Consider the following 19243-nt stretch of genomic DNA (forward strand, 5'->3'; position numbering starts at 1 on the left):
GTGTAGAGTGACTGGACATCCATGGTAAAGATGAGCGAGTGGGGGCCTGGGAACCGGAAGTTATCGAAGAGATGGAGACCGTGTGAGGTGTCTTGGATGTGGGTGGGGAGGGATTTAACCAGGGGGGATAGGATGGAGTCGAGGTAGGTGGAAATAAGTTCGGTGGGACATGAGCAGGCAGAGAGAATGGGTCTGCCGGGACAGTTCTGTTTATGGATTTTAGGTAGGAGGTAGAATCGGGCCTTCCGGGGCTGGGAAACTATAAGTTTGGAGGCATTGGAGGGTAGATCGCCGGAAATGGTGAGGTCCGTGATGGTGCTGATGATAAAGGTCTGGTGTTTGTCGGTGGGGTCATAACTGATCTTTCCCACCTTGTACAAAAAAAGAAGGCCTCCCTGTTCTATACCCACTCCACAGTTCCTCATAAAGACATTTGTTTTCTATTTCTCTTCCATTTACTTCTCATCACAAGGCTGCCTTTTTTGAAGACAGGTTTTATGATCAGCTCAGTGCTGGTTTGGAGTGGCCCGAATGCCATGTACCAAAAGATTTAATCTGGACATGGCATAGCAATGCAAAGGGGGTCACAAATGTTATCCAATTGTCCAGAAATCTAACTCTTAAGCCTTTATATAGATGGAAAATGTTTCCTAAACTAACTCCTGTGGCAACCCATTCAGTATTTCTCTGAACTCACATCAACCTCTCCAGCCAGTATCTACCATATTCCCCATTGTACAAATTTACACGTGTGATTTATTACCTCAGTATTGGATTTGTTATGGCATTTATCAAAAAACACTGGTAATTGCTTACTGAGCAGCACTCAGTAAATAACTTTGGTGGTCACCACTTATCATCTTGTCACTTGAAACATTCCAAGTAGTTTCTGATGTGCATGATGCTTTAACCTGAAGAGTTATGTTTAAGGCGAGACACCTAGACATCCTCTCCTCAGGGTTTGTGCCAAAACTGCATCTCCCAGTGCTTTGGGAGCCTGCTATATAAACTGCGTAGTTACAGTTCAGCACTGGGGGAAATCTGAGCTCACAGCTCGTATAGAAAGAAGGCATGGTGGCATAGAGATTGAGCTGTTGCCTTATAGTGCCAGAGACCCGTGTTCGATCCTGACTATGGGTGTTGTCTGTACGGACTTTGTACGTTCTCCCGGTGACGTGTGGGAGTTTTTCCCGGATGCTCCTGTTTCCTCCCACACTCCAAAGATGCACAGGTTTGTGGGATAATTGGCTTGGTAGAATTGTAAATTGTCCCCAGTGTGTGTAAGATAGTGTTGGTGTGTGGGGAGCGCTGGTCGACTGTCTCAGAAAGGCCTGTTTCTGCACTGTATAGCTAAACTAACTAAACTAAACTAAAGATAGATCCAAAAAGCTGGAGTAACTCAGCGGGACAGGCAGCATCTCTGGAGAGAAGGAATGTGTGACGTTTCGGGACGAGGCCCTTCTTTTTGTGTCTATCTTCGGTTTAAACCAGGATCTGCAATTGCTTGCTATATATTTTGTCTACTAAACTAAACTAAGCTCCTTCTGCCGGTAGGCTTCACCTTTCCTTGTGCTCCCCACTAATTACACATGGGTGATACTTGAAGGGGAACACTGCTCTTTTTGCATCACTCCTAAATCTGGGGTGTGTAATATGATTACACCGACCAAGACCTCAACGGTGAAACAGGCAGAGGATAATGGCTGACTTTAGTGGAGCGTCACAACGGCTGGGAAGGCAGATGAAGGCTGCAGTGGGCAGGTGCTATAGACGGGAAGGTAGACACTCCCGCCCTCACGAGTCTTGGGCAGATGAGGCTCGTCAGCCTGGGAAGGCAGTCCATCTAGGAGAGGGAAAACTGATCTAAAACCTTCACTGCCCTGTGGCCATATCCAGTCATGGAAAAGGCTCCAGGAGTAAACCTCAAGAAAAATCCAGAGTCGGAGTCCCTAAGGCAGTTCGTTGTTGTCTACAACCTCGTTCTGGCAGCTCCTGCGACGGCGCCGGTGCCAAGCTGCAACGGCTCTGCTGTTCCTTTGGATCGATCAGCGACGTGGAGAGGGGGGACGTGCTGCATGGGCAACAGCCTGTCCTTCATCGCCCTGGCTTGCATCCGACCACACTTGGTTGCCAATGAGAAGGAGCTTGAGAAATGCATAATAAGTTTGACAAAAATTGTGTGGGGAGATGAGGGAGAAATTTGTCAGGTTAACTTTAATTTTGTGCCTTACATAATTTCAGGCACAGGTTTCCACTGAGTTACGAATGCCCGACTTATGGATATCCCATACATACGAGCACGCGTTTGGGAGACCGGCGGGATGGATGGGGATGGATTTGCCAGCTGCTGCGGGAATGCAGACATCTTGTGCCGGGTGGGAAGGCGCCATTTTAGCCTCCTCCCCCTCCCAAGCTGCAATTCTAAGGGGCTGGGTCGAGCAGAGTAGAGCCGGGAGCGCTGAGTAAACTCGCTCACTCATTCAGTTAGTGAAGTCAGATGGTGGCGGCTCTTCACCCCTGCTTGCTCACCCATTACTGCTGTTTCTGTGATCCTTTCCCATACTCTGTTTTTGTTCATTTCTGACTTACTAACGGTTCAGATTGTAAACAATTCTCAGGAATGGAACCCTGTCATAACCTGTGGAATTCCTTTATTTCTATCGGTCGCTTCTCCACCTCGGACACTTAGAGAAAACAACCCAAGTTTGTCCAACCTTTCTTTATAGTTAATACTCTCTAATTCAGGCAACATCCTGGAAAAGCCCCTTCTGCAATCTCTCCCAAGTCTCTACATCCTTCACGTAATGCAACGACTAAAACTGCACACAATACACCAACGTTTTATACGTCTGTAACTCGATTTCCCGACTTTTATACTCATTATTCTGATCAATACCATATGCCTTCTTTATCACCCTATCTATTTGCTTTACCACTTTCAGGGGCCTGTGGACTTGCACCGCAAAAGCCCTTCATTTATTAATGCTCCTAGGAGTCCTGCCATTTACTATATAGGTTTCTTTTACATTTCACCATCCAAACCTCAACACTTCACAGGTCCCAATTAAATTCCATCTGTTGATTCTCTGCCGATATTTCTGACTGACCTACATTTTGCTGAATATTTTGTCAATCAACCTTCCTCACGATCTGCCAATTTTAGTGTCTTCTGCAAACTTATATATATATTTGACGGACGGACGTACCAGCACTGATCCTTGTGAAACACAGCTGGTCATAGACCGCCAGTCAGAAAAAATACAAATACCCTCTGTCTTCTGTGGCCAGGCCAAGTCAGAGAGTGGTGAAGGTGTGGAATTCTCTGCCTCAGAGGGCAGTGGAGGCCAGTTCGTTGGATGCTTTCAAGAGAGAGCTGGATAGAGCTCTTAAGGATAGCGGAGTGAGGGGGTATGGGGAGAAGGCAGGAACGGGGTACTGATTGAGAGGGATCAGCCATGATCGCATTGAATGGCGGTGCTGGCTCGAAGGGCTGAATGGCCTACTCCTGCACCTATTGTCTATTGTCTATTGTCTATTGTGAATCCAATCAACCAAATTTCCATGGATCCCATGTGCCTTTATCTTCTGGATCAGCCTCCAATAAGGAACTTTTTCAAAAGCTTTATTAAAAAACCCCATACATAACATCTGATGCCCTATCCCCATTGATCATCTTTGTCAACTCCTCAAAAAACTCCCCTGCACAAAGCTAATAAATTTATGCTCTTCCAGATGTAAGGGATCCTATCCCAAAGAATCTTCTCCAATAATTTCCCTGCCATTAACTTAAGGCTCACCAGCCTACAGTTTCCTGAGTGTCCTTTTGCCCTTCTTAAACAGAGGAATAACATTGGCTATTCTCCTGTCCTCTGGAACCTAGCCTGTGGGGAAAAGTGATACAAAGATCTAAATTTCTACCTTGCCTCTTTCAATAACTTGGGATAGATCCCATCAGACTCTAGGGATATCCACCTTAATGTTTTTCAAGAATCCCAACACCTCCTCCTTCTTGATATCAACATGCCTGAGAATATCATCAACCCCCCCCCCCCCCCCCCCTCGATCTCACTATCCTCCATATCCTCCGCCATATGGACAGTGATCCAAAATGGTATATGAATCATAACAGAATTTAATTTAGTTTAGTAAAGAGATAGAGCATGCAAATAGACCCTTTGGCCCACAGAGCCCACGCCGTCCATTCATACTGATTCGGTTACACCACTTCCCAATCCACTCCCTGTACATCAGGGGCAATTTTATAGAGGCTAATTAACCTACCAATTCTTACGTCTTTGAGATATAGGAGGGAACCGGGTCACCTGGAGGAAACCCATGAGAGAACATACAAACGCCACCCAGACAACACCCAAAGTCAGGATCAAACCCAGGTCTCTGGCGCTGTGGGGCAGCAGCTCTACTTGCTATTCCACTGTGCCGTTCTGCAAATTTAAAATTTAAACAGCATTTATTGATCAAAATTTGACATTTCACTTTGCAGCAAGATAAAAGTCTTTCGAATTTGAGATCAATCATAAACATTTGAACTTTAGCAAAATAATCATTCCTTGTTCCTTATCCTCCCATGTTAGATGAAAGAATGTACTCTCTGTTGATGTGCTCCAGATCTTTTAGTTTTATGATATTCCAAAAATTGGAACAATATACCACATAAAAATCAATGTAGTGAATCCTGTTTTATAAATAGCCAAGTTCATTTTACAGTGGTTTCTCTGGTTTTGTTTACCCTTGCCTCTAGGGCAGAAGGTTATGTATTAAATTCCCCACTGCAGAGGTCTGAGCACAAAAATCTAGGTCAACAAACTGGCATGTCATCAGTGGACTCATCTTTTAGAAGACGTTTAAACCAAAGGCTCCTCTGCTCTGTAAAAGATCCAGTAATATATTTTTGAAGTAGAGTAGGACAATTATGCCCTATGCTCTGGTCAGTATTTATTTTTGAATCAATATAACAGTTATGCGTCACAAGCGCATTATTTACTGTATGAACTCTGTACGCAATTGGCCAGCATACTACTGACATTGCCAAGGCAAGTACACTTCAGATACTCTTGACTGCCTGTGAAGTACACCCAGTCATAAAAGGTGCTTCATAATGTTCTATTTTATCAAGCTGAGTGATTTGAAAAAAATATTTGTGGCTAGGAAATATCAGCATCCAAGCTGTAAGCATCAATCTGACTCATTGCTGCAGCTTGTTGTGTTGATGTGGAACATCTCCACAGCCAACAGGTACTTCAGGCTGAAACTGGGCTTCAGGGATTGGAGAAGAAAGACATAGACAATCGGCAGGTTGGCTTGAAAACTCAGAGGAATCATTTGATTCTGGGGGGAGGTGGAAGAGGTATGGCATACACATCCTCACCCCTTGCATATTTAAACTTTTGTAATTGCAATTGTTAACCTTTGGCGGGAGACTGGGTGCCCAATAGGAAAGATAGACTAGTGTTTTAGTTCATGGAGTTCCTACTAGAATAATTTTTGGGGCTGAATCTAATAAATTAGCTCAATTAATTTTGTGCCAAATATTTTTAGAATTGTTAAATGCCCCAGATCATAATTCTTTGCCACAGTGAAATATTTAGTATGAGACTGACAGGAACAACGTTTAATTACCATTATTTTTCAATTTAAGTGTAAGGGAAGAGCAATAATTTTGTTATTTGGTGTTAACAAGGCTGATTTACTGCCAGCCCCAGGATATTTAACCACAACACAATTATTAGAATCCTTCTTCTGAATGGAACGCTAGGGCATGATCATCAAATGCAGTTTCACCACATGTTTATTTTTATTGTTGGAATTCTTTTCAGGTACAGAGAATACCTGGATAAGATATAAGTAATTGAACACTGAAACACTAATGGGTAATTATTTTCATCACCATTCAGATGTTAATTGAGAAGAGTGATGGCTTGCCTCCTATTCACGTATAAAGCCCTAAATGGACATTCCCCCCCCCTACATCAAAAATCTTCTAATCCACCTCTCTAACTCCAGGTCCCTCAGGTCGGCCGACTTAGGGCTACTCACTATCCCACGGTCTAGGCTTAAGCTCAGGGGTGACCGCGTTTTTGCGGTTGCAGCTCCTAGACTGTGGAACAGCATCCCTCTCCCCATCAGAACTGCCCCCTCCATCGACTCCTTTAAGTCCAGGCTCAAAACCTATTTCTACTCCCTAGCGTTTGAGGCTCATTGAGGAGGTGCTGTGAACTGTTTGCGTGCTACTGTATGTTTCTTTTTTTTTCCTTAGTACCTAATCAGATGTACAGCACATTGGTCAACGTGGGTTGTTTTTAAATGTGCTATACAAATAAAATTGACTTGACTTGACTTGACTTATAGAAGAAAACCTGAATTATTTCATGGGTCAGATGAGTGAGAGAGAAATGGCTCTGGCTCTGCTGAAATACAGGACATTTTCCTAAATAAATGTAATTGATCAGAAGTAAATAATGTTAACTGCAATGTTGCACTGATTTTTGAAATACTTCTTTACTTTTTTGGAGAGGTTGCTAGGGGGAAATGTCACAGTAAATCGGAACTGTATACTGAATTTAGAAAATTGCGTGCCGTTCTGGTCGCCCCATTACACGAAGGATGTGGTAGCTTTGGAAAGGGTGCAGAGGTGATTTACCAGATTTGGATTGTTTTCTCTGGAAAACCATAGGTTGCAGGGAGACCTAATATATGTATGTAACATTTAGGGAGGCATAGATAGGGTAGCAAAGGTAGTCAGTACCTCTTTCCCAGAGTGGAATATCAAATACAAAACAGTATAGGTTTAAAGTGAGAGAAGCAAAGTTTAATGCAGATGTGCAGGGCACATCTTTTTACACAGTGTGCCTAGAACGTGCTATTGGTTAAGGCAGATATGATAGTGACTTTTAAGAGACTTTTGGATAAGCATATGGATATGCAGGGAATGGAGGGTTATGGATGATGTGCAGACAGATAAGCATTGGCATCATGTTCAGTATAGACATTGTGGGCCAAAGGGCCTATTCCTGTGTTGTACTGTTCTATTCGATGTTTACATGCATGTGGCTGTCTCTACTCCGTGGGGCATTGGATGATTCACTAAGTTTCCTTGAGAATGATGACTGTTTATTTTTCTTCGGTTTCCTTTCCTTGTATATGAAAAATGCCCTGTCAAATAATTCTGTCTTCATATTGTTATTAAAATAGTTCTAAACTTTTGTTTAGATTCAAAATGTGTTCAATAAGATAAATCATCAATGTAGATTTCAAGTGGAAGTGATTGTAAAGACTCTTTCCCTTGTCATAATCTGTGCCAAACCAAATCATTTGCATCTTTAGTGTTTTATTGACAATATATCAATCTGTGAGCAAAGTGCTTCAATTTCCATTACATCATCTGCCTTTGCCTCTGTTTCAGATCATCAATGTCTGAAACCTTCATCCAATGTCTTTATTATCTTCAAACTTAACAAATGCAATGGCAGTTTATCCTCACATCGTCCAGTTTATGCTCACATCATCAACCCCCCCCCCCATAAATTTGAACTCATCAAAACATTTTAGTGCACAGATCCTAATTCAGACCAACTTCTGTTCTCTAATCAGACTGATACAGATGCTATTCCAACATCTCTGTTCTCCTTCAATTCATATCTCTGATTTTAAACTGCAAAATTGTCATCAGCTGTCAGCACTTTCTTTTTGGAATTCCTTCTTTTAGCCTTTCTGCCCCCTTTAATCTCTTTAAAATTTAAGATGACCTTTAAGGTACACCATAGAATACGCATATTTGCCAAAGTATTTGGGTACGTGTTCTTACATTTCAGCATTTGGCAGCACAGTAGCACAACGGTAAAGTTGCTGCCTTACAGTGCCAGAGACCCAGGTTTGATCCTGACTACAGGTGCTGTTGGTACGTTTTTTCTGTGATCGTGTGGGTTTTCTCCGAAACCTCCAGTTTCCTCCCATATTCCAAAGATGTGTAGGTTTGTAGGTTAATTGGCTTGTGTAAATTGCCTTGAGTCTGTAGGGTGTAAAACTGGGGAAAATAGAACAAGTGCACAGGTGATTGTTGGTCAGTGCAGACTTGGTGGCTCTAAGGGTCTGTATCTCTAAAACTAAAACTAAAATTTGATAATGCTAACATGACATGTCCTGGAATGCTATAGTATGCACAATATGCTTGCTTTGGGTAAGTTGATGATGTGATTTACAAGAGGCTTTGAATGAAACTCTATCGCAGAAGATCACAGTGGTGGGGCTCTAATAACATTTGTTTATGATCTGCCTCAACAAGGTAGAAATTTATTAAACAAAATTGCCATTGACAAGAAGAGCATATATTATGGTATAAATTTTGACCTGGAACTATCAAGTCTAAATCTTTCTATGTTCTCTAGTTTTTCAATATTTACACATCTTTCATTTGTTAAAATAACTTCCATTTTATTGACGAGTATTTCTGTCTTGGTTTTAACATTTCTATAAGCTGTTCAGACTTGCTCCAACCATTATCCCATACATGTTCATATTCAGAATGTGGTTTTCTACAGTGGCTGCAGGGCACAATCTCTGTAGAAGCATGTCCAGGAATTGCAAATATTTATTGCGCAATTGATTGTTTAAAACTTCGAAAAAAATTGGGTGCTCTAAAAACAAACTATGTTACAAGATGTTTCTGAGGAAATTGCACAGTAAAGCTTATGAATTTTTAAATGTATTTTGGAGCTAGTGATTTTTGTTGGAACAACATTATACCAGCAAAAAGCTTTAATAGTCTTGGAAAAAAAAGCCTCGCACCATTTCATTTGAGAACATGTTTGAAGCCTTAGTCCAGTTGTATATGTTCAGATAGTTGCTCCACAGTGTCAAGTAAAACTTCTGCACCAATGCCAAAAATGCAAGGATGACCTGTACAGTCACTATATTAATGCAAGTCCATTTTAATTCATTTTGTTAGGGCTGAAATGAAATCTGCAAAGCAAATCTGTGAAGTATACAACTGATGGGAAAGATGCCATACGTTTTGGTTTATTGTCACATCACAAGGTGACAAAGCTGTATAATTTGCAGCAACATTGACGCATATTAGGCTTGATTGGTATGCTTTTCTGTTTCAGGCTGTGAAGTATGGCATCCCCTTTGTAAACAGTCTGCAAGAATGGAAAAGAAGCTACGGGTAGGCATAATACATCTACAAAACAAATGCCTATTACACTGGTTAACTGAATGTTATAACGGGACTTTCTTTTGACATGCCCGTTTATATCTCGACAATAATATATAATACTACTTCAAAATTGAACAACTAATAATTTCTAAGTTGACATCTGCAAGACAGAGACACTTTCGAGTTAAAGCGATGCTGAATGCTCTGTACACTTCATATGTGAAATATTAACTCAGTTTGGGGAATGAAGAATTTTACAGTCAGATTCTAATATAATGAAAGGCAGCTGGAGTTAAAATATGATTTATTGTTAAAGTTTTCTGTCAAGCAAAAGCTGAATTTCTTTTATCATTTGTCTAAACTGACGATCACTGTAATCTTCAGTAGGCACAGTAGGCGAAAATGTTGAGAAGATCCATCTACAAAATCGTTACAACCCTGGTAACAGCCAGTCCTTTGAGGGAATCGAACACATTCTCTTGCCAACACACTTGAAATCCACAGATATTTCATACCTGCTGAAATAGCACTCTTGCCTGGTTTCCATACATTCCTTTGAATTTCCCATGTTAAATTGTTCTGGTCTTTGCAAATTAAGCTGATGATGTTTAATCGAAATTTGTTTACGGAAAATGTTTATATCCTTTTGTTTTTGATACTCCCGACCATGGGAAAAATATTCTGCCTACTTACCGTCTGATAATTTTATATACCTTCATCAGATCATCACACTGCCTCCTCCACTCCAGGGAAAACATATCCAGCTGGTCCATTCTCTTCGCACAACAAAATATGCCAATTTAGGCAGCATCCTGGTGAATCACTTCTGCACACTCTACAGCACGGCCACACCTTCCAATACACAATAGGTGCAGGAGTAGGCCATTCGGCCCTTCGAGCCAGCACCACCATTCAATGCGATCATGGCTGATCATTCTCAATCAGTACCCTGTTCCTGCCTTCTCCCCATACCCCCTGACTCCGCTATCCTTAAGAGCTCTATCTAGCTCTATCTTGAATGCATTCAGAGACTTGGCCTCCACTGCCTTCTGAGGCAGTGAATTCCACAGATTTACAACTCTCTGACTGAAAAAGCTTTTCTTCGTCTCCGTTCTAAATGGCCTACCCCATATTCTTAAACTGTGGCCCCTTGTCTGGACTCCCCCAACATTGGGAACATGTTTCCTGACTCTAACGTGTCTAACCCCTTAATAATCTTATACGTTTCGATAAGATCCCCTCTCATTCTTCTAAATTCCAGTGTATACAAGCCTAGTCGCTCCAGTCTTTCAACATATGACAGTCCCGCCATTCCGGGAATTAACCTAGTAAACCTACGCTGCACGCCCTCAATAGCAAGAATATCCTTCCTCAAATTTGGAGACCAAAACTGCACACAGTACTCCAGGTGCGGTCTCACTAGGGCCCTGTACAACTGCAGAAGGACTTCTTTGCTCCTATACTCAACTCCCATTGTTATGAAGGCCAAAATTCCATTGGCTTTCTTCACTGCCTGCTGTACCTGCATGCTTCCTTTCAGTGACTGATACACTAGGACACCCAGATCTCGTTGTACGTCCCCTTTTCCTAATTTGACACCATTCAGATAATACTCTGCCTTCCTATTCTTCCCACCAAAGTGGATAACCTCACACTTATCCACATTAAGCTGCATCTGCCATGCATCCGCCCACTCACACAATCTGTCCAAGTCACCCTGCAACCTCATAGCATCTTCCTCACAGTTCGCACTACCACCCAGCTTTGTATCATCTGCAAATTTGCTAATGGTACTTTTAATCCCTTCATCCAAGTCATTAATGTATATTGTAAATAGCTGCGGTCCCAGCACCGAGCCTTGCGGTACCTCACTAGTTACTGTCTGACATTCTGAAAGGGACCCATTTATCCCCACTCTTTGCTTTCTGTCTGTCAACCAATTTTCTATCCATGTCAGTACCCTACCTCCAATACCATGTGCTCTAATTTTGCCCACTAATCTCCTATGTGGAACCTTGTCGAAGGCTTTCTGAAAGTCAAGGTACACCACATCCACCGACTCTCCCCTGTCAATTTTCCTAGTTACATCCTCAAAGAATTCCAGAAGATTAGTCAGGCATGATTTCCCCTTCGTAAATCCATGCTGACTCGGAACGATCAAAATACTCCGCAATATCCAAATGCTCCGCAATTTCGTTTTTTATAATTGACTCCAGCATCTTCCCCACCACTGATGTAAGACTAACTGGTCTATAATTTCCCATTTTCTCTCTCCCTCCTTTCTTAAAAAGTGGGACAACATTAGCTACCCTCCAATCCACAGGAACAGATCCTGAATCTATAGAACATTGGAAAATGATCACCAATGCGTCCACAATTTCTAGCGCCACCTCCTTAAGTACTCTGGGATGCAGACCATCAGGCCCTGGGGATTTATCAGCCTTCAGTCCCATCAGTCTACCCAACATCATTTCCTGCCTAATGTGGATTTCCTTCAGTTCCTCCGTCACCCTAGGATCTCTTGCCACTAGAACATCTGGGACTGTACCACCCACTTAGGATGCAAATGCAAAAAAATTCTAATGTCAACAGTTGTTTATGTTTGAGGACAATGTTATTCTACATATTTAAATCACATTGATAATTCCAATGAATGCAAAAAAAAACAAAAGCATCACCTCCCTAATTCCTAACCATTTTAACACCAGATACAACATTGTTAGGCTGCAAGTAAGAGGAATATAGTTTGCATTTCCGGTTTGCTGTGCCTACATTGGTGAGTAGAGGAATGGCGGATTGGAGAGACATAATTTTTTTCTATCATTACTAGCTTTCAAGCTATGTGGAGGACTGCAATACTTGATTATGATTAAGTTGGCTCACGGGGACAAACAGGGAAGCTCCATAAAATAAATAAGGGCCAAAACGTCAGAGAGTTTTCAATATAGGTCAGAAAGTCTAGTGAAGGAACAACCAAGCCAGAAAAGGGAGTGCTCAAATAACATAACTTAGTGCAGCAAATTTCAAGGGGATAATACATTCCCCAACACAATACTGTCATTGGGAGATACTTAAATAATAATATTTTAATGAAGACATTATATAAGGTTGGATGCTTTGGCTGCGTGTAGGATCGATTTTGGTAACATGCAAAATGTCAAGATGAATTTCATCCCAGTCCAATGTTTTTACAGCACAGGCGCGCCTCCGAAGCTTCAATCTCTCCTCCCGGATCCAGTATTTCAGGATCACCTAATCGGGTCATCTGTGTAAGTACTTTCTTCAATCGGGAGTTGCAGCTGACTATGCAAAGTGGAAACTCATAAAATGTCTCAGGGAAATAGCAGTGGAATTTACTTTAAGGTTTGTTATTATAAAATTAAATTATACTCTTCCAAACTGGTTCAATAGCAGAGTCGGAGGAGGATCTCATCTCATCTTGGGCAGTCACTCATCAACACCTTCAACCATCAGACCAACCTGCTCTATATGTGTGCTTGTAAATGATTGTACTTAATAAGACAGGACTCATCTGTAAGGAAAGCTTTATTGCCCAAAGCAATTTAAACAAACCAACTTTTGACACAGCTTTACAACTTTCTGTCATGCTTGCTAATTCACAGGGTGAGCTTCCTCTCCTCCTCTTGCTCCTTGCTGTTAAGATGCAATCTCTCTCCAAACAGTTAACCCAGTCATTAATAATCCAATTCTTTTTAGTGCATGGAGAAGCTTTGGAAGGAAGATCAATTTAAGCTATCACTAACTTACCCTGTGGCTGAACCAAGTGTTAAGAATAAACTCTTATTTGCAAAATGGGCCCCTAAGAGTTATTAAATAAAAGGGATAGATCTGTTAGCCTCAACTTGAGGATTATTTGAGGATGTAGGTTTTATACCAACTTTAGCATAATATCTCAGAAGGTAACAGAGCATTTCCAACATCTAGTTTTATTGTAAACTGCCCTCTGAGCATCAATCAATATCTGCTGATTCAGCTTATTAACAGCGTGATCTAATGTCCATTGAGAGGATCAAGCTGGGGAGTAACTTCACCTGAGATCATCACACACATTTCTTAAAACACCAGTAAGAAAACTAGATCAACGAAGTTGGGGCATATTGCATCCTGTATTCTGTCAGAAGCTAACTAATCAATTTTTCAGACCTGAACGAAACACAAAATCTATTGCTTCAGATAATTTTTCAAGTGCCTATGATAGGCACTTCAAGTACCTACCAAGCAAATATTTGGGCTCTGTGCATGTAAATTAAAGGCCCAAATAGCCTCTTTAGTGCCCAATCCAGTAATTTGTCAGTGCGAACAAAATAAAATTTAGAATTGTCTCTGTGAAGGAAGGAACTGCAGATGCTGGTTTACCCCGGAAATAGACATAAAATGCTGGAGTAACTCAACGGGACAGGCAGCATCTTTGGAGAGATGGAATGGGTGACGTTTCAGGTCGAGCGAGACCCTTCGTCAGACTAAAGTCAGCGGAAAGGGAAACGAGAGGTATAGACGGTGATGTAGAGAGATATAGAACAAATGTGTGATTTGAACAAATCTGTGTGAGATCTCTCCAATACACTATAATGCGTCATTACTGTGCCCTAGGGGCTAAATGCCAGCTTTACAGCTGCAACAATGATCTGCAGGTCTACGATCTGGTTGTTTGGAGAAAGCAGAAGTTATGGAAGTCTTTCCTTGTTACTGACACTGAAAGGAACTTCAGAGGCAAACTGCTCTCTGATGTCTGTGACCAATTCCATTGATATATTGTGGCTGAATGGCAAAGGTTTTTTTTCATGTTTGATTTAAGTGATCCAAGATCTCGTTCAGCAATTCCAATAATTTACGATTAGGTAACTATTATTGTATTTCCTGCAACGTAGAAAAGGTTCCGCAAGCTATAGGTAACTTTTCTTTAGTCATTCAGTGCACCAATTCCGAGACTGAATGAGAATTTGTAATGTTTCTTCAAGATGGGGGAGTTTGTACACTGAGACATGATCACACTAACAACATTTATTTTATTTTCTCTGTCTTGTAATTAAAATCTAACAATCCTATCAATGTATACAGCTGCATTTAATAGCTTCAATGTGGCAGTTTCAAGAACTAATAAATTAAACTCTGGAATCAATAATTTAAAATTAATCCTTTCAACTGTCTGCATCTTTGTAGCTAACATCTTCTTCTGATTCCCTCTTTTGTCCTCTTTCCATCATCCTAAACTCAGGCAAAGGTGGATAATGAAATACTTGACTATAGGGATCTGGCTGCTCTTCCCAAAGTTAAAACTATCTATGATGTCCAACGTCCTGATCTGGTTTCCTATGAACAATATCAAAAATCTGCATCAGAAGACAGACTCGAAAGATACAGTTTCGGGGAGGTACTGTGCAACTAAACATATTTTTATTGCATGAAATGGTCATTCCTCTCCACCATTTGAAGAATTTTCAGTTCAAACCTTACACACCTCACCTGTCTCTTACCCACTTTGTGTTCCTGTTTGCTTTGAATTGATGGATAATAGTCAGAATGAGTAATTCCTCCTCTGTATGCTCATGGCATTCCACAACACCTCCGTTTAAAATAAACAGGACTTCTTTGTGCAAATCCATACACCAGCTTGCAATTTTTATTTCACATAAGCACTCTTTAAAATGGGATGCAAGAGACTGCAGATGCTGAAATCTGGAACAAGAAACAAACAGCTGGAGGAATCAGAGGGTTAGGCAGCATGAAGAAGGGTTCCGACCCAAACCATCGTCTATCCATTTCCTTATCATAGATGCTGCCTGACCTGCTTAAGTCCTTCCACCACTTCATTTTGTGCTCATTATTCTTTAAATCTGTAAAGATGATTGAATGTCATGGACGGTTAATTTTGAAAGTGTTTTTCTCATCTACATTTTATGCTTTGTAAGATTTATGAAGCATGTTGGTCCACAGCTGCCTGACAAATTACATTTTCCTTAGAATATCTAACATCCAAATGTGATATAGATTTGCAAATGCATCTGATGATAGACCACTCAATAAACATGTGTGCAAATTAAATATTTTGTAGTAAATTCCATTAATCACATAGTAGTAATGGTGGTAATAGTGGTTATGGTAGTAGTGGTAGTAATGGTTGTGGCAGCAGCAGTAGTAGTAGTCATGGGAGTGGAAGTGGTAGTGGTAATGTCGGTAGTAGTAGTGGTACTTGTAGTGATGGTAGTGGTAGTAGTGGTAGTAGTAGTAGTCATGGGAGTGGTAGTAGTAATAATAATGGTTGTAGTGGTAGTAGTAGTGATAGTAGTTGTAGTGGTAGTAGTAGTATTGGTAGTAGTAGTAGTCAGGGGAGTGTTAGTGGTAGTAGTAATAGTAGTTATGGTAGTGGTAGTAATAGTGGTAGTAGTAGTAGAAGTAGTAGTGGTAGTAGTAGTAGTAGTAGTAGTAGTAGTAGTAGTAGTAGTAGTAGTAGTAGTAGTAGTAGTAGTAGTAGTAGAAGTAATAGCTACAAATCCAATGGAATTGCCAGCATAATTTCACAAAAACCTGGAAATACATTTCCAAGAGAATTAAATCAGATTAATGAAAAAAGCTTCAAAAAATTCCTCTAACCTTTTTTAAATTCTTTTTTTTTAACTTTTGAGACATTAATTGTATCTTGGTCAGTATATACAGTGTTAATGTCATAATAAGTAAAATAACCCAACTCCAAGTAAATGTTTCTTAAATGAATGATAATTGTCATTCACAACATTTTTAACCTGCATTATTCCATTCACTCTCTGTATCCTATCTCCGAAGGCAATGCTATTTATTTTTCAGTAACCTCTTGCATGATTTCTGCCATTTAACAATTTACTCATCCAAAACAAATAATAACTATGTATAGAACCCTGCACATTCACTATTTTGTGGTAGACAGATGCCTCTCATCTCATGATGAGTGAATAAATTATGTAAAACAAATTGCGCATTAACAGCGATTAACCATTTAGTGATCCATCACTTAGACCAAAACCATTTAGTGATCCATCACATAGCACTCAGCTGTAAGCTTTAAGGTAATGTCTGTAATATTTGGTTTGTTCATGTCCTAAGTGCCATCTTTTATTATTTTTCTGCTATAGTCACTTGGAATGCTGTCACCATACTCGCAGGTAATTGCAATCTTATGTTAGTTTCATGATGCAATGTGTTTAGAGGCTTGTGTACAGATAAGAGAGACCAATATTTTATTGGGTTAGATCATCCTCAATCCTGCCCACCACTTCCTTCTTTCTCTTCCCCATCCCCTCCTCAGTGGCTTTCCCATGTCTATGATGAATCTTTTGCAACTCGGCCTATCCAATCAGCCTCGAAACCTGGAGACACAAGATGCTGGAATTTGGAGCAAAAAGTAAACTGCTGGAGGAACTCAGTAGGTCAAACTGCATCTGTGGAACCAAAGGGAAAAATTCTGATGCAGGGTCTCCAACTGAAACACCTATTGTTCTTTATACTCCACAGATGTTGCTTGACCCACTGAGTTTCCACAGCAGTTTTTTTTAAATTGGGGAAACCTACCTATTGTAGCCACCCCATTCAGTAGCACTGGCCACATATACAACTCAGTCTCAGGCGGTTGGGTCTGACATTCTCATTGCTCTCAAAGTCCTTTAAAGTGTTTAAAGTGCCAGGTAGATTCAAATAATTTTCAAATCAGGTGGTTTCAAGTCATTTTCAATAAATAACTATAAATAAAATCACTTTAAAGAAATTAATTAAAATCACAAAGGTGAAGTGATAAAAAACCTACCTGCACTTACCTTTGCATCAAGCTCAAATAAATTAGGTTACGCTGGAGATGTCCAGTACCATGGGAGTAAAGCTGAAGGTTTAGGTATGAAGTGCGTTGGGTCTGTCAGCTCAGATTGTTTGTGTTTCAGCACTGGATAGTGCTAAAATCAGCACTGGAGCAAGATGTCAAAGGTGCTGACTCCTGACCTCCAGGTTTTGCTGATGTTTCTCCACTGAATGACATCCAGCAAAGCAAAACGTATCAGAACAGCTGCTTAAATATGTAATCAGATGGCTGGTTAAATATGTCATCAGGATCCTACACTTGTTCAAGGGGACCCTGCATATATGGAAAGCCCCTTTAGTAAAATGTACTATAATGTCACACTCAACATAATTCTGAATCAAAACTATTTGCCCAGCTACCAAAATAATGGTGCATAACTTTATCCCACGCATTGATAATTGGATGCAGGCAACATACAAACCCTTGAATGCAGGAGCATGAGTTTATCGCTGAGTCCTTCAAGCCTGTTCCATAATTGCGCAACACTCAAGAGATAGTGTGAAAAGGCTATTAAATAGCATTACTTAATCTTTAATTGATGGGCTCGCAGCCAGCATGGACAATGGCATGGCACAAAATGACTGATTAATACATTCCCGTGGGTGTCAATGAACCAAAGGTTATTCAGGTACCATCAATGCTCCAATTAGCGATTGACAGCTCCACTTTCCTTGTCAAAGAATTTAAGAAGTCAACATACTGTGTTACCCGCTACTGAGGGTTTTCCAGCTAAAACATGCTCCATAATAGCTTAGAGTCCAAACAAGATTAATGAAGTGCAATATTGTCTCAATACTAATAATAATAATAATGTATTACATTTATATAGCGCTTTTCATATACTCAAAGACGCTTTACAGGGATTTAAAGAACATAGGGAAGTGAATAAATAGATAGATAAATAAGTAAACGAACAGAGAAAGGAGACAGAAGGTGAGGTGACCTTCAGTGGTTGAAGGCAGTACTGAACAGGTGAGACTTCAGTGATGTTTTGAATGTGGTGAGTGAGGAGGAGTCTCTGACGGTTTGGGGTAGTGAGTTCCATAGGGTGGGAGCAGCGATGGAGAAAGCCCTGTCCCCCCAGGATCTGAGTTTGGTCCGGATGGGGGGGGATAGGAGATTGGCAGCAGCAGAGCGGAGGGTGCAGGTGGGAGTGTGCCTGTGGAGGAGGTCAGTCAGGTAGGATGGGGCCAGGTTATGGAGGGCTTTGTAGGTCATGAGGAGGATTTTGTACTGGATTCTCTGGGGGATGGGGAGCCAGTGGAGTTTGTAAAGGACGGGGGTGATATGGTCACGGATCGGGGTGTGGGTGAGTAGACGGGCAGCGGAGTTTTGAATGTATTGAAGTTTATTGATGATTTTTGAGGGTGCGCCATAGAGGAGGCTGTTGCAGTAGTCCAGACGGGAGGTGATGAAGGCGTGGATGAGGGTTTCTGCAGCTGTGGAGGAGAGGGATGGACGGAGACGGGCAATGTTTTTGAGGTGGAAGAAGGCTGTCTTTGTGATGTGTTTGATGTGTTTGTCGAAGGAGAGGGTTTGATCAAAGATGATTCCATACTGGATAAATTTAAGATTGGAGTCTCATTTTATAAAGGACTTAAGTGCTGATTTTATCCAAGGTCAAGTCTTCAGCTCCGGTACCTTGGCTGGAGATGTAGCACAGAATCCCTAGCATTACACCAGCATCTGGCTGTCTTTCAATCACTTTTCCGATGATGAGCTGCAATCTGGAAATTACAACAGCTTTATGCAGCAAATCAACAGCACTAGAGAAATCCTGCTGTGTATTTTAGCTCAGGGAATTCTGACCAGCAGGATGGAATACAATGGCACATTTTGCTGAGTAGGTGGAAGCCATTTTGCTGAGTAGATTGAAGCTGATAAGTAGATATTTTGTTGAAAAACAAAATTAATTGTGAAACCCACTGACAGTAGCTATTTTTCCGACCTTTCTCATTATTTAATCGCCCTCGACTCCATCTCTCTCTCAAAACAACGTATATTGTACTTGCAATTTGAACTTACTTATGAAATGTATAATATGATTTTAATCCATAAATTAAAAGCAGTCTCATATTTTAATTAATTAAAATATGTGATTACTTTTAATTTACAGCAAAACATAGCTGCAGCTATCAGAACATATATTTGAAATAGATACACTTATTTAATTATTGAGAATTTCATGAGTCATGAAATTATCACAGCAGAGAAGATTATACTCAAAT

At 40.8% G+C, this 19243-nt stretch overlaps 1 protein-coding gene across 5 annotated transcripts in view; it reads left to right on the plus strand.

Annotated features, from left to right (window-relative positions):
* ablim3 (actin binding LIM protein family, member 3) overlaps window positions 1-19243 on the plus strand; it is a 212176-nt gene that overhangs the window by 143527 nt on the left and 49406 nt on the right. For 4 of the 5 annotated variants that reach the window (XR_013548085.1, XR_013548088.1, XR_013548086.1 and 1 more), the window contains exons 8-11: window positions 9123-9181; window positions 12367-12441; window positions 14409-14564; window positions 16300-16329. Coding sequence is in view for 1 of the 5 variants with exons in the window: in XM_078411587.1 (XP_078267713.1) it covers window positions 9123-9181; window positions 12367-12441; window positions 14409-14564; window positions 16300-16329 (320 nt within the window). In the remaining 4 variants the exon portion in view is untranslated. The remainder of the gene's footprint in view (window positions 1-9122; window positions 9182-12366; window positions 12442-14408; window positions 14565-16299; window positions 16330-19243) is intronic. The other variant, XR_013548087.1, reaches the window with a different exon arrangement.

Source organism: Rhinoraja longicauda, chromosome 14, assembly GCF_053455715.1.
Source record: "Rhinoraja longicauda isolate Sanriku21f chromosome 14, sRhiLon1.1, whole genome shotgun sequence".
Lineage (NCBI taxonomy): Eukaryota > Metazoa > Chordata > Chondrichthyes > Rajiformes > Arhynchobatidae > Rhinoraja > Rhinoraja longicauda.